General features: G+C 38.7%; 2 protein-coding genes across 2 annotated transcripts; both read left to right on the forward strand.

Moving 5' to 3' along the window:
• The first annotated feature begins 596 nt into the window (after positions 1-596).
• Positions 597-3,973, forward strand: plaat1 (phospholipase A and acyltransferase 1). The gene is made up of 5 exons (XM_034229974.1): positions 597-756; positions 1,611-1,660; positions 2,141-2,279; positions 3,019-3,287; positions 3,816-3,973. Exons 2-5 carry the CDS (start codon positions 1,634-1,636, stop codon positions 3,915-3,917), a joined length of 537 nt encoding a protein of 178 aa, XP_034085865.1. The 5' UTR covers positions 597-756; positions 1,611-1,633; the 3' UTR covers positions 3,918-3,973.
• Positions 3,974-4,855: 882 nt separating this feature from the next.
• On the forward strand, positions 4,856-13,052 carry ftsj3 (FtsJ RNA 2'-O-methyltransferase 3). Its single transcript, XM_034230053.1, has 20 exons — positions 4,856-5,103; positions 5,267-5,372; positions 6,084-6,130; positions 6,586-6,665; positions 6,812-6,911; positions 7,026-7,220; positions 7,321-7,436; positions 7,564-7,668; positions 7,860-8,047; positions 8,156-8,353; positions 8,498-8,633; positions 9,080-9,267; positions 9,412-9,523; positions 9,654-9,735; positions 9,916-10,069; positions 10,179-10,288; positions 10,486-10,588; positions 11,843-12,026; positions 12,179-12,273; positions 12,377-13,052. The coding sequence occupies exons 1-20, from the start codon at positions 5,037-5,039 to the stop codon at positions 12,636-12,638; spliced, it is 2,628 nt and encodes an 875-aa protein (XP_034085944.1). The 5' UTR covers positions 4,856-5,036; the 3' UTR covers positions 12,639-13,052.
• Positions 13,053-13,793: the final 741 nt, after the last annotated feature.

Here is a 13,793-nt window from a genome sequence, read left to right on the forward strand (position 1 = left end):
TAATGGACATGAATGGGATGAAAACGGTCATCTGAAAAGTAATGTAATCCAGTCAATCATACAAAAAATAACCATATACCCATACATAGTACTAAAGGAAGGAAAAATAGGGTTTTTTGTTTTGTTTGGAACTTGGAAACTGATAGGAGAAAATGAAAATGTTGAAAAACACAATAGACACATTAAAAGCAGAGAGCAGACAGCATTTAAATAAAATAAAGTATTTGTTAAGCCCACAATAACTCTTATTCCGAAGAGCAGTGTGGCTGTTGCTGAAAGGGACAATGGCAGGGAGGAAACACATGTGTGTGTGTGTGTGTGTGTGTGTGTGTGTGTGTGTGTGTGTGTGTGTGTGTGTGTGTGTGTGTGTGGTGTGTGTGTGTGTGTGTGTGTGTGTGTGTGTGTGTGTGTGTGTGTGTGTGTGTGTGTGTGTGTGTGTGTGTGTGTGTGTGTGTTCATGAGTGTGTTCATGAGTGTGTTCATGAGTGTGTGTTCATGAGTGTGTTCATGAGTGTGTGTTCATGTGTGTGACCTTAGCGACTGTGGCGAACTGTCATCAGTCAGATACTGAAATACCTCCAACAGGACCTCCAGCATTTGGTTTGGCTTTGGGATAATTGGCAATCTTTTATCACTACGAAACTTGGAATCGATCTCTTTCCGTTCTTCTTTTTCTTTTCTGTATTTTTTATGGTTATGTGCGGATTTATGATGGAGAACTAAAATGGTGAGGAAGAAAAAGCTGCTGGTGTTTGAGTAAGTATTAATTCTCTTTGCATTTGCTCTGTGTTGACTGTTTGAGCCTCTCACATACATTCAGTAAAGTTCCTATGCCATATCAATACAACAAGCAACTTTAAATGTATGACTCTTATTTTTGTATTTTCTATTCTTTTTCTACAAAATGTGTTTTATTTATGGTAACAACAAATGTTTTCAGAGCATTACAACATACTGTGTTACAACAAAAATGATATAATCTCCAGACAGAGTTAAACTTTACATTTTCATTTGAGAGTTTTGGTTTGGTAAAATAATATGAGACTTTTTCTCAGCATGGCTACACATCATACATTAATGATGAGATGGATGTACTAATTGCTCTCCTGGGTGGATATAGATTTCATCCCATCAACGTTTAGTTTTGATCCAAACTAAACTCTCCTCTCTGTGGAATTACAAGAAAACGTTAATAGTCATATCAGGTGATCCAAGGCAGTTAATTTAGAATGTAACTATGAAACATTTAGAAAGTGATAGGAAACGTAAATGTGTTATGGATAAGTACTTCTATGTGAAATAACCTGGGCTCAAACTATTCTTCTGTCAGCTTCCTCATTGTGTTGATGCTATTGTGGCCGCACAGGTGACACAAGAGCTTATGTGTGTATTGTCTGTGTGTGAATGTATGGGACCGCTTTACATTGTACCATCCTATCTAGCATTCTCTTTCCCTGGGAATGTGTTTGACCTTTTAACTCCAGTCTTAACACAGTCTTTAAAAATAAAAAAACACAAATACAATTCCTTAGTTGTCCGATTCACTTTCAGTTATCTATTGGTGTGTCTTGTTGTCTGTCTCTCCTATTTGTGTTTTCTTTTCTTTTCAGAAATTGTGGAAGCATGATGTGGGATGGATAAACAACAACAAAACACAACTGTAAGTTTACTGAAGGCTGTTAGTGTGACCTGAAATATACCAGTGGGTGTTATTATGCTGGCCGAATATGTGATAATTAACCATGAATGCACATGCTCCAACAGGAGAAACATCCAAGTCATTTCAAGAGTCTATTTACAGCTAAATCTTTCCATATGTTTTAACATGTTTATCATTTTAACAAATAGTTACTGTTGGGGTAGCAAAGGCCTGATTGGAAAGAAGATAAATGTTCATTTAAATAATTGTTTATATGCTCTGTCCTACTGCATTAGATGATTATGATTAAAATGGGAAATCTTTTATAATGTTTTCACTTTTAATAATTCACAAATGCCAATTGCTCCTTCTTCTAAACCTCCTTATTTTATAACCATATTATTTTCTTTCAACAGACACACTGTGCTTATCTTTTATGAAAGTTAATGATATGTGAAATAGCTATATCTATATGTGTTGTGTCTCTCCTTCTGTGTACAGATGGCCTCTAATGACCCTGACCTTCCTGACCCCTCCGGTGACCCTCAGCCCGGTGACCTCATTGAGATCTTCAGACCAGCCTATCAGCACTGGGCTCTCTACCTGGGAGACGGTTACATCATCAACCTGACTCCCGTCGGTCAGTAGGACATGAGATGAGTGCTGAGTTCTGTGTCGTGACTTTTACTTTCGTGAAAGAGTCTAAATACTCTTTTCACCTTTGTGGTTTGGTTTAAAGTCCCTTGAAACTTGGGTTTTATTCTCAGAGGTGAAAGTAGTAGTTAATGCTTCAGTGGAGAAATACTCTGTAAAGTAAAAGTCTTATATTCAAAATGTTACCAAGTACCAATTCTGCACATTGGGTAGCTTTTGAAATTCACCATCATAGTCAGAATCAGAAACAGGTTTATAACCAAGTAGGTTTACACGTCTGAGCATGTTGCCTTGTTGTATACAGTATGGTGCATAGACAACCACAGTTGAGGAAGATAACATGTAAGTAAGGACCAAGGATCAATTAAATAATATCTTATCTCATAGGACTTATGGCTAGTTTTGTAAATCTTTGTCAAGTGTTTGCTCCATTTTAAGGTTCTTGGTATTTTTTTCTAATATAGAAGCCACTAAAGTCTTTAAGACTGGTTCAAGTTTGATGAAATCATGTTGTTTCCGTCCCATTTTGGATCCTGGCTTTTGGACTTTCGGGTCTGTTTGTTGTGCAAACCCCACTTCAACTGTTAGTCTATATTTTGTCAATAGTATATTACAGTATATTGTCAATACCTGCAATATTCCGGATACTACAATGTTCACTTCTGGTAATACTTGTTATGTCAAAAATCTTGTTATCACACTGAGGCTATCCTTTTCCTCTCTAGACGAGAACCAGGCAGCTGCCATGTCCAGTGTGAAGTCCGTCTTCAGCAGGAAGGCAGTGGTGCGCATGCAGCTGCTGAAGGAGGTGGTGGGTAGTGACTCGTACCGTGTAAACAACAAGTACGACCACAACCACACACCCCTGCCCGTCTTTGAGATCATTCAGCGAGCACAAGTCCTCATTGGCCAGGAAGTGTCTTACGACCTGCTGGGGAGCAACTGCGAGCACTTTGTGACCCTTCTGCGCTACGGGGAGGGGGTGTCCGAGCAGGTCTCTCACTGTTTATTTTGTCTTTGTCTCATGTGTCATCAGGGCAAAATACTAACCTTCCACTCGTCAGACCACAGTGACTGATGGCATGTCACCACAGTCATAGTGTTAACTGTGAATTACACTTTTTAGAAGAGAATAAGGGACATTTCTTTAAAGTAATCCTCACCATAAACATCTACTAATCTTTGCAGTTTGTGACATATAAAGGGGAAACAATTCTACTTTGTATATGAAATAGGCTCTAGCCCGTTTTAATTCTACCCATAGATTTGGCAATGCTAAATCAATGCTCCTAAATACAAAAATTGGGCCTATCTGAACAAGTTTCATTTAGGCAGAGGGTTGAAGGTTTGTTATTTGATTTGTATATGTGAAAATGATCAAAGCAGTTAACTCTCAAAATAAATATGCTGTTTATTCTGTGTTACAGACAGGTGTAACATATTGAACATTAGAAACGTTCTTGTTTTCTTTAATATATTGAAGATCACAGTCCACCTCCTCTTGTCCTCTTTGTCTCCTCAGGCTACGCGGGCCATTGGGGCCATCAGTTTGGTGACGGCAGCAGCCAGCGCTTTCTCTGTCCTGGGACTGATCAACACACGATCCAGAAACAGGCCTTTCTGACAGCTGTGATCTTCACTGAAGGGTGTTGCCTCCCAACATTCATGCGGCTGTGATACACAAATACATGAAATAAATATATAAAGAATGAAAATGCAAATGATTGGGTTATTTGTTCAGAAAGTGGCCTCGTAGAGTTTACATTGTAGGGTTTCAACTGTGTTTGTTGGTCAGATATTAACAACTCAGATGCTTGGTCAAGGTGTGATTTTATACATTAAACTTTAGTTGGTTCTGGTCGTGCAGACCAAGTTTCCAGAACCCTTATCTGAGTTTATGTTGCAGCTACAGTATAGACTGTAAATATAATACAAAGGTGAACTGAAATTCCCCTTGGGGATTAATCAAGGGTCTTCTTCTTCTTCTTCTTCTTCTTCTTCTTCTTCTTCTTCTTCTTCTTCTTCTTCTTCTTTCTTCTTCTTCTTCTTCTTCTTCTTCTTCTTCTTCTTCTTCTTTCTTCTTCTTCTTCTTCTTCTTCTTCTTCTTCTTCTTCTTCTTCTTCTTCTTCTTCTTCTTCTTCTTCTTCTTCTGATACATTTTTGTTTTGTTTTTACAATGTCTGTTTCCTCTGTATTTATATGTTGACTAAATGTACTCATGAATATGATAAGATAAAGATCAGATACACTTTATTGATCCCAATTTGGGAAAATGTTATGTCACAGCAGCATGTAGATAAGACATTGCACCTAAAAGAAAACAAAAAAAACAAATAACCAAACAAAAATAAAGCTATAGCCTATATATCAGCAGTAGAAGTTAAACGAAATATGCAAAACAGTGAATATATATATATATATATAAATAATTATCAACAATGAAGGATATTTGTTATCAGTTAATGTTTTATCTGTCCATATCAAATTATGAATTTCCTCTTTATCACATGTCCAAACCATGGTCCAAAGAACAAAGTTCTTGCATTTTGCGGTGAGGCAGCAGGTGGCAACCACGTCCTGCAATCATCCTGAAACAAATCAGTAGAAGAAGAAATAGGATCAGCGGTGTGACGTGGATTGTCTGCGCCGAGAACTCCCCACGTGTTGTTTTCATGGACGTTTGAGTGCTGTTACTGTGGTATTTCTGTGTTAGAGTAATAGTGTTAAAAACACTGCAACAAACATGGGGAAGAAACTCAAAGTCGGAAAAACCCGAAAGGATAAATTTTACCATCTGGCAAAAGAAACAGGTACATTTCCACTGTTAGAAAATATAGCACGTTTTAGACTGTAAGCATTGAAGTAGATATTAGCATGAGTGCTAGCTAACTTGCTAACACTAAGAAGAGTGTACGCTGGATTATATTGTAATAGTACCAGCTCTCTGATAACATCTGGTTTTGTCTTTTTCAGGTTACCGCTCTCGATCTTCTTTCAAGCTAATTCAGCTCAACCGTAAATTCCAGTTTCTTCAGAAAGCCAGAGCTGTGGTGGATCTGTGTGCTGCTCCTGGAGGATGGTGAGCCTGTCAACACTATCTGAGATGGAACAAAATATATTATTCTACTAACATGTCCAGGGTTTAAAGCAATGGTCCCCAAACTAGAGATACAAAGGGACACACATTAAACGGCATTGGGGGACAGCGAATCGTGTCCTGTCATACATAAAGTATTTATATTTTATTTTCTATTCAACTTGGTAGTTTTCCCAGGCCAAAATGGGGGAGCAAATAAGTATTGACAATATTTAATTATTATAACCAAATACCACTATCAGTTCAGCTTATCAGTCCAATATTATCAATGTATATTTTCCATTATTGATAGTTGATCAATTCTCCGTTTGGGGGGAAATAAAGGTAGACCTACACAGTTTTTAAGCATAAACACATCTGTTTACTATGTCTTGAGTCTGCAGACTTTGTAGAGTGTCAGCCTTAAAGCATTTGAACGTGCTAAAATTAACAGACGTTTTTCTTTCTCTATGAATTTGATCCACCCTATATACGGTTTCTTCCTGACAGCAAAAATAAGTTCCTCAAACAACAATAACGTTTTAATTCAGTATTTTTATTATCTTTGGCACACTGTTAACGTCTCTCCAATCATTAATAATAATAATAAGGTGCTATGTAGTGTATGCTCGGCCTAGTGTGGCAGATGAGTGAAATGTTTTTTGTGGATTATTGTTTGTAGAACTCATGATTGTGAGTGTATTCTTCTTGCAGGTTGCAGGTGGCGTCAAAGTTTATGCCTATATCAAGTATCATTATTGGTGAGTATTATGTCACCATTTTCTGATTTATAATTTTTTGTAGGGCTGTACCGAATTATTCAAAATGCTGACATTCATGAACTTTCTTTTTGCATGTCTCTGTTCATTTCGGTTAATCCATTAATTCTATACAGTTATAGAATATAATTAGGCTACACCAATAATATTTATATTATTATATTTTTTAAATTAGACTTTATTCAATTTTATTCAAATGTTGGTTTTTATATGTTTATCGAGAGTACGTCCTAATATTTGACAACAAACATTAAAAGGTCATTTTAAAAGCTCAATAGACACTTGGAATTTAAAAATGTATACATTTTATGAAGCCCTAATAAATGGTTCTGTCGTGGGCTGGCTTTTTTGATGTCTGTTTTTAATCGAATGAATTGGTATTGTATGTGGAAATGATGTGATAAAAGTAATAAAATGTGTTGTTCTTTTCCTCTCAGGTGTGGACCTGGTGCCCATTAAGTCCATCCCCAACGTTGTTACACTGCAGGAAGACATCACCACTGACAAATGCAGACAGGTGAGGCAGCTGCAGACTAACATCAGTGTGCAGGCTGCTAACACTGATAAACACTAAATAAACAATTTAAAACTCCTGCCAAAATACAAGACACTGGAGACACAACATTGATGTATTGAGTGCAATACTTTCTGCCCCACATACAGGCTATAAAAAAGGAACTGCAGACTTGGAAGGTCGACGTTGTGTTGAATGACGGCGCCCCGAATGTGGGCGCCAACTGGCAACATGATGCCTTCACACAAGGTATGTGCCACCAAAAAGTAAAAGTGTGCCCAATGGTATACCGGTGAGGAATAAGGGATCACTTTGAAACTTAAATGTCCCATTATCTCACTTTGTTCTCCGCTTCACCTGCAGCTCATTTGACCCTCATGGCAATGAAGTTGGCCTGCGAGTTTCTGACCAAAGGTGGCACCTTCGTCACCAAGGTCTTCCGCTCCAAAGACTACCAGCCGCTGCTCTGGATCTTCCAGCAGTTCTTTAAGAAGGTTCAGGCCACCAAGCCGCAGGCGTCCAGGAACGAGTCCGCTGAGATCTTTGTCATCTGTCAGGGTCAGTGGCAGCTGACTGACAGAAAAAAGCTTGTCAGACGCTTATTTCTTAGCCACTTTTGTAGATTTCACCTGAACTAAACATTGTCTTTTCTTAACAGGTTATCTTGCCCCGGACAAAATTGACGCCAGGTTTTTTGACCCCAAACATGCGTTCAAAGAGGTGGAGGAGCAGGCCAAAACTGTCAGGGATCTGATTCCTGTCAAGAAGGCAAAGGTATGTACACTCAACACGCCATAGGAATATCAGATAAACATTGATATATCATTTCAATCCAAGTTTAATCAGTGTTTACACATTATTTGCTATTTTGTTGATATGATAATATTTGATTTTGTTCCAGGCGGAGGGATACGAAGATGGTGATCTGACACTCTACCACACTTTCACAGTGACAACCTTCCTGAAAGCCGATAACGCCATAGACTTCCTAAGCAAAGCCAATGAGGTGAGTAAACTGCTATCATTTAACATTTAACATGTTCTTCCATTTCACAGACAATCCTGTTGAATATACATTTCAGTAAGCAAAAGTTATAAATGATCCTGTACTGGACTATGCAATAATAATAAAATGACTGACTACGTTAAGAAAAAGCTCTCAGGAATTTCAGTTCATATTCTGTCTTCTTCTCTCAGATCACCTTTGACAACCCAGACCTGGAGTCTCACCCGTCCACGAGTATTGAGATAAAAGAGTGTCTGCGTGACATCAAAGTTTTAGGACGCAAAGAGCTCCGCCTGCTGCTAACCTGGAGGACCACACTGAGGAAATATCTGGCCAAAAAACTGAAGGGAGATTCCAAACCGCTTGACCCGGATATAAAGTAAAGTCTTTACAGCGTATTTACAGAAAGCTGCAGAAATATTCTCATGTCTTCACAGACTGTGTTATTGCATATATATAAAAACCATCCTTGTTGCTGTTTTTTTAGCCTAAGTTCTGATGAAGAAAAACCCGATTTTGATGAAGAAGAAGAGAAGAAGAAGAAGAAGGAGAAGAAGAAGAAGAAGCAACCCGGGGTGAAGGAGGAAAAGGAGGAGAAGGAGGGTGAGGACGATGAGGAAGATGAGGAAGAAATGGAGACTAAACTGGCAGAAATGAAAGCTGAGGAGGTGGCTGAGCTCAAACGGTACAACAACATCAACTTTTTTCTTTTTACTCTGGATATAATTTAATAAAAATTCATTTTTTGATTCAGTTTGACTGGAAGCTAATTAAATTTGGAACATTCTGTTTAGAAATGTGAGATTTTCTTACTCTTATGCTTCATCAGCAAGAAGAGGAAGCTGCTGAAGGAGCGGAGGAAGCTGAGGGAGAGGGTGGAGCTGAAGATGGACCTGCCCGGCGTCTCCATCGCAGATTCCCACGACTTTTCCATGTTCTCCATCAGCACCATCAAGAAGCAAAAGGTGAAGATAACACACACACACACACACACACACACACACACACACACACACAGGCAGAGGACATTTTCCCACAATTGTATAAACTTGCTACAGCACTGTTACCGAGTACACTGGACATTTAACAAAAAAACCTATTCTGCGACTACACTCAATGTCTTTAGACTTTGCTCTTCAAATGTGGGGGGCCTGTGCGTCTCCAGGGGAGCTTCATAGCAGGGCCAATTTTTGCATCGCAATATTTCTCGGCTTGATCTAATATGTGCAACACTGCCAACGTGCCGTGTAGTTTTATGTGGAGCCGCTTCTGAAATGCATCCTGTGGAAGCATAGTCTTTAGTTTTGCTGCAGATACTGTTGTCCCATCTCTAATGTCTCCTTCCAAAGTGTTTGGTGGTGGGGAAGACTCAAAAAAGCTAATTCCTTTGCCATTCACGTCTCTCCATCAGACTCTGACAGATATATCCAAAGGGGACATGCAGCTGGCGGACACCCTGGGAGATGAAGACGACGACCTCCTCCTGTCTGATATAGAGGGTGACGATGCAGATGAGATTTCCCTCGCATCTGACTTAGATGATGAGGATATGGAAGAGGTGGAGCAGAAGCAGAGAGAGCTGGCACCAAAGAAGAAGAAGTAAGTAAAGTCATATCGCATGAACCAAGACAGACCACTATTATAAATGTTTTTCCGGTCATGTATCGATAATATTGTGCTACTTTCACAGAAAAAAACCATGTAATTATTTCTTTAAAAATGCCTGTTTGTGTCTGTTAACAGAGTAAAGTTTGATGAAGAAAAGGAGGTAGAAGGGCAGGATAGTGCCTTGCTGGTTGAACTGGAGGGAAAGGATGAGAAGAAGGAGCGAGAAACCAACCTGTGGTTCAGCAAGGTTTGTCATTTCATATATTCACAATGTTATAAAATGATTTCTCAGCTGCCTATTTGTTCACATCATTACTGATCTGCAAATAAGTGGATTATTGTGTGACCTGTGACTCTTCCATCTTTTTGCACTGTAGGGCATATTCTCTGAGATTAACCTGGAGGGAGACGCCGAAAGCGAGCTCCGACAGACTGAGTGGCTTCAGAAAAAAAAAATAAGTAAGAGTCTCCTCTGTTTCTCATGAAATGATTCACATTTGTTCATCAAAAGTCGTTTTTTTCTACAACGTACTTTCATGACTCAGTAAAACAAAAAGTAAAATATCTACTAAAAAGGATAGTAGCTCTATAAATGATACAGGCAGTATAATAATCCTTATGGATCTTCTTTTGGAAAAGGCAAAAAGAGGAAAGCTGAAGATGAAAATGTTGCAGAGGGGGAGGAAGAGAAGACTGCTACGCCAGAGGAGGAGGAGGTGGAGGAGGCGGGACCTTCAAAAGAAGCTGAAAACGACACTGACAGCGACTCAGATGACAGCAGTGATGATGAAAAGTAAAACCTGATTTTTTGTTTATGCTGTTTTCTGTTCCAAATCCAGTTACATTCATACTATTGACAAATATACAAATAGTTAAATGAATATTTTGCTGCTTGTTTTCAGGGAGATCAACAAGATGAAGCAGGTCACTAGAGGGGCTGGGGGGACGTCTGCTGGGACGTCAGTTGAGGCCAATGACGAGGACTTCCAGGTTGTCCCTGTAGAAAGCATAAGTGAGTATGAGGAGCATTTATGTTGAAAGTGTTAAACTGATAATTTCCAACCTACACACATCCTACCTCAGGGGAAATCAACTGAAAACCAGGTTATATGTTCAAAATACTTTCAAAATGCAGCCAGTAAAATGTATTTAGCTTTTTGTTTTGTGTAACTTGTCTTTGTTAATAGTTTTGGCTTCTGTGCTCCTCAGGTAAGAAACACAGGATCCTGGATGCGGAGGGCCTGGCCCTGGGCTCTATGATCGCTACATCCAAGAAGCGAGCCAGGGACATGGTGGACGGCTCCTTCCACAGGTGTGTGTCTGTGTATTTAACAGGGTTCCCGCGGGGTCTCAAAAAGTCTTACATTTGATCATCTGAATTTAAGGCCTTAAAAAAATAAGAAAGGTCTTAAATATGATTTAGAAGGTCTTAAAAATGATCGGATTTGAAAGGTACTTCTGTGTTGCGACAGCGTCTAAATGAACTTTAAAACGAATAATAATTTGAACAGTATCTTTTTAACTGTTGATTACCCTGAACGTATAATTCAACTGAAAAACCAATACAAAAATTAATTAAATAAATGATACATTTAAATAAATAATATCAAAATAATAAATACCAATAAACAAGATCAACAAATATTTTGGAGCGCACTTCCACAAGCTACTTTATTTATTTATCATATATAAATATGATAAATAAATGAGACTAAAACTTAATAAGATCAAATATGTTGTAGTGCACTGTCACAACCTAGCAAAGCAAAATAATCGTTTTTTTCGATTATGTTGTTTTCGTAATTGTGGCAGGCCAAAATCGGAATTGCGATTTAAACTACGATTAATTGCACAGCCCTAACACACACACACACACACACACACACACACTTTTTGTCTAACACGCTAACACAGTTCTGTGTACTGTTATGATGTTATGTTCAGTCACTGTTCTTATGTTGAACATGAATACATTTACTTTGTAAGTAATTATGGGACGTATTTCTTCTTTCATAGCAATTTTCCTTCATACTTTATTGCCGTGAAATAGAGCTTAAATTCTATTCAAAGTGGTCTTAAAAAGGTCTTAAAGTCTTAAATTTGAGTTGGCGAAACCGGCAGGAACCCTGATTTGAATTTGTTGCGTTATGATGTTCTCACTTCTCAACTGGTTTAAATTGTCTCACAAAACTTACAGTATTTATTTAAAGTAAAAGGCTACAAACATTCTATATTTTCTTATTGTCAACACATCCAATAAAAACATCAAAATGAACAATATGTAGATCATACTATCAGAAACACCTCTGTTGCCAAAGCCGGACACTAAGGTCAACCTCAGTTTGCGGGCTTTAGGGGTTGAGTGTCAAATGAAGCAATAGGGAAATATAATGACTGAAATATAATATATGCCTGATGTATTATTTGAAAATAATTGGATTTGAATTTCCTGTCAAATCTGTTACCAGATGCCACATGATTTAACTACACACATCAGTATCTGTTTCTGAACCCAGAATATATGTTTAATATGTCCAGACAGCAAACTGATGGTTTGTTCTTGCAGGTTTGCTAGCTCCGAGCAGCAGTGGGATGTACCGGAGTGGTTCCTGGTTGACGAAAAGAAGCACAGGAAGAAGCCGACTCCTGTCACCAGAGAGATGGTGGAGGAGTTCAAACAGAAGTGGAAGGAGATCGATGCCCGACCCATCAAACGAGTTGCTGAGGCGAAGGCCAGGAAGAAGAGGAGGGTAAGAAGATGATCAGACATAAAACTGGATCATGCTCGAAACCATTTCAGCTGCTAGATCTGTTTTAAGACAAACAAAACTACCCAACATTTTTTTTTTTTTTACTTTTACTTAACATCTACAATGATTCTGTGTTTCTCTGATGTTTCCAGATGCTGAAGAAGATGGATCAGACTAAGAAGAAGGCAGAGGCAGTCTGCAACACAATCGACATCTCTGAGAGGGAGAAGAATGCTCAGCTGAAGAGGTATGACAGCCCGCACCTTGAAACTATATACATCGCTTCATACTGGATAATTGTAATATAACATCAATTGAAAAACGTTGTCTTTTCTTTCTGCTTCTGTTAGTATCTACAAGAAAGCAGGCATGGGGAAGGAGAAGAGAGAGTTAACATACATTGTCAGCAAAAAGGGAGCTGGCAAGAAGGTGAGGCGGCCCGCCGGCGTCAAGGGAGCTTTCAAAGTGGTGGACAATCGCATGAAGAAGGACATGCGGGGGATGCAGAGGAAGGAACAACGAGCCAATGGGGGCAAAGGAAAAGGCGGCAAAGGAAAGGGTGGCCCGAGGGGAGGAGGGATGAAGGGTGGTAAGGGGCGAAAAGGAAGATAAATTTGAACCTAAAGCTCTCTAACCGTGTATTGCCTTTCCAGTTATTACACATTGCCTGCGTCTCATGTTGCAGGTGAACATTTATGGCTAAGTTGCCACCACAGTTTGGGCTCCAGTGTCATGTGCAGAGACCAAAATGAGTTTTGGTCATTCCCATGCGTGCGTTTAGCATTGTTTGCTGAGTTTTCTGAAATCCCTTAAGATATGTTCTGTGGGTTCTTAAGTACTGGTGTTCTGTATACATCTTTCTGAAGATGTAGATTTTCAAACTCTGTGAACAGAGTGGTTTAAATTAACAGCTAAACTGTAAATGTTAGAAAATCAAGTGAAATATAATCATTCTCAATAAATGTTGCTATTAATGTAAATATTATAAACACATTTTTGCAATAAACGTTTTGTTCAATCCTTAAATCTGTGGTTCTCTTCATTGTGCTGGTTTTGTTTAATCGGTATGAGTCAAAAGACATCGGTTATAAACTAAAGCAGTCGAATCACTTTTGATCTGAAAAAGACAGTTGCAGCAGCTCCTGTCTGTGACCTGCTGACAGTGTCTGGATGTAGCCATTCAGTGACAGGTTTTAAAATTGCACTCAATTTAATCCTATTTTTATTTTTAGGATAACAAGTTTTCTGTAAATGAATGTATAAATTAAAAAATACAAGTTGAGATAAACAGAACACACATTATATACCTTTACATTTCTACATTTATTTTCACTTGTATTTTTTTTTATGTCTGTGCCATAGACTGTATATATAAAGGTCTGCTTGTTTCTCACCAGGTTGTTTTGCTTAGTAGCCTTGTATTCTGTGGATACAACAACATTTATAACAAATGTACTTTCCATTGCTGCAAGTGCACATGTCTCTAACAATATCTTTCAGTTGTTGTAATATTTTATTTCACTTCCTCTGACCATTCCCACTTTTATTTGGAAGCTGTGTGTCAGGTTGTACACAGTGCAAGGAGAAACACAGTGACTCTTCTCTCTTCAATACATATTTTTAAAAGCTTACAGCACCGGGAATTTCCGGCGTATTCATGTTCTGTATAAACTGTAAAGCCCCCTGAGACGAAAGTACAATTTGTGATCTTGGTCTAATTCAGTGGTTCTCAAAGTGTGGGGCGCGCCCCCCCTGGGGGGCGTAGAG

This window comes from Gymnodraco acuticeps, unplaced genomic scaffold (genome assembly GCF_902827175.1).
Source record: "Gymnodraco acuticeps unplaced genomic scaffold, fGymAcu1.1, whole genome shotgun sequence".
NCBI lineage: Eukaryota > Metazoa > Chordata > Actinopteri > Perciformes > Bathydraconidae > Gymnodraco > Gymnodraco acuticeps.

Excerpts from the sequence above, each read along its gene's own strand:
- ftsj3 (XM_034230053.1), top strand. The coding sequence starts at position 5,037 with ATGGGGAAGAAACTCAAAGTCGGAAAAACCCGAAAGGATAAATTTTAC. Across the intron at positions 8,048-8,155 it reads CCGCTTGACCCGGATATAAA|CCTAAGTTCTGATGAAGAAA; the intron begins GTAAAGTCTTTA and ends CTGTTTTTTTAG. Across the intron at positions 10,289-10,485 it reads TGTCCCTGTAGAAAGCATAA|GTAAGAAACACAGGATCCTG; the intron begins GTGAGTATGAGG and ends TGTGCTCCTCAG.
- plaat1 (XM_034229974.1), top strand. The coding sequence starts at position 1,634 with ATGGATAAACAACAACAAAACACAACT. Across the intron at positions 1,661-2,140 it reads AACAACAACAAAACACAACT|ATGGCCTCTAATGACCCTGA; the intron begins GTAAGTTTACTG and ends TTCTGTGTACAG. Across the intron at positions 3,288-3,815 it reads GGGAGGGGGTGTCCGAGCAG|GCTACGCGGGCCATTGGGGC; the intron begins GTCTCTCACTGT and ends TTGTCTCCTCAG.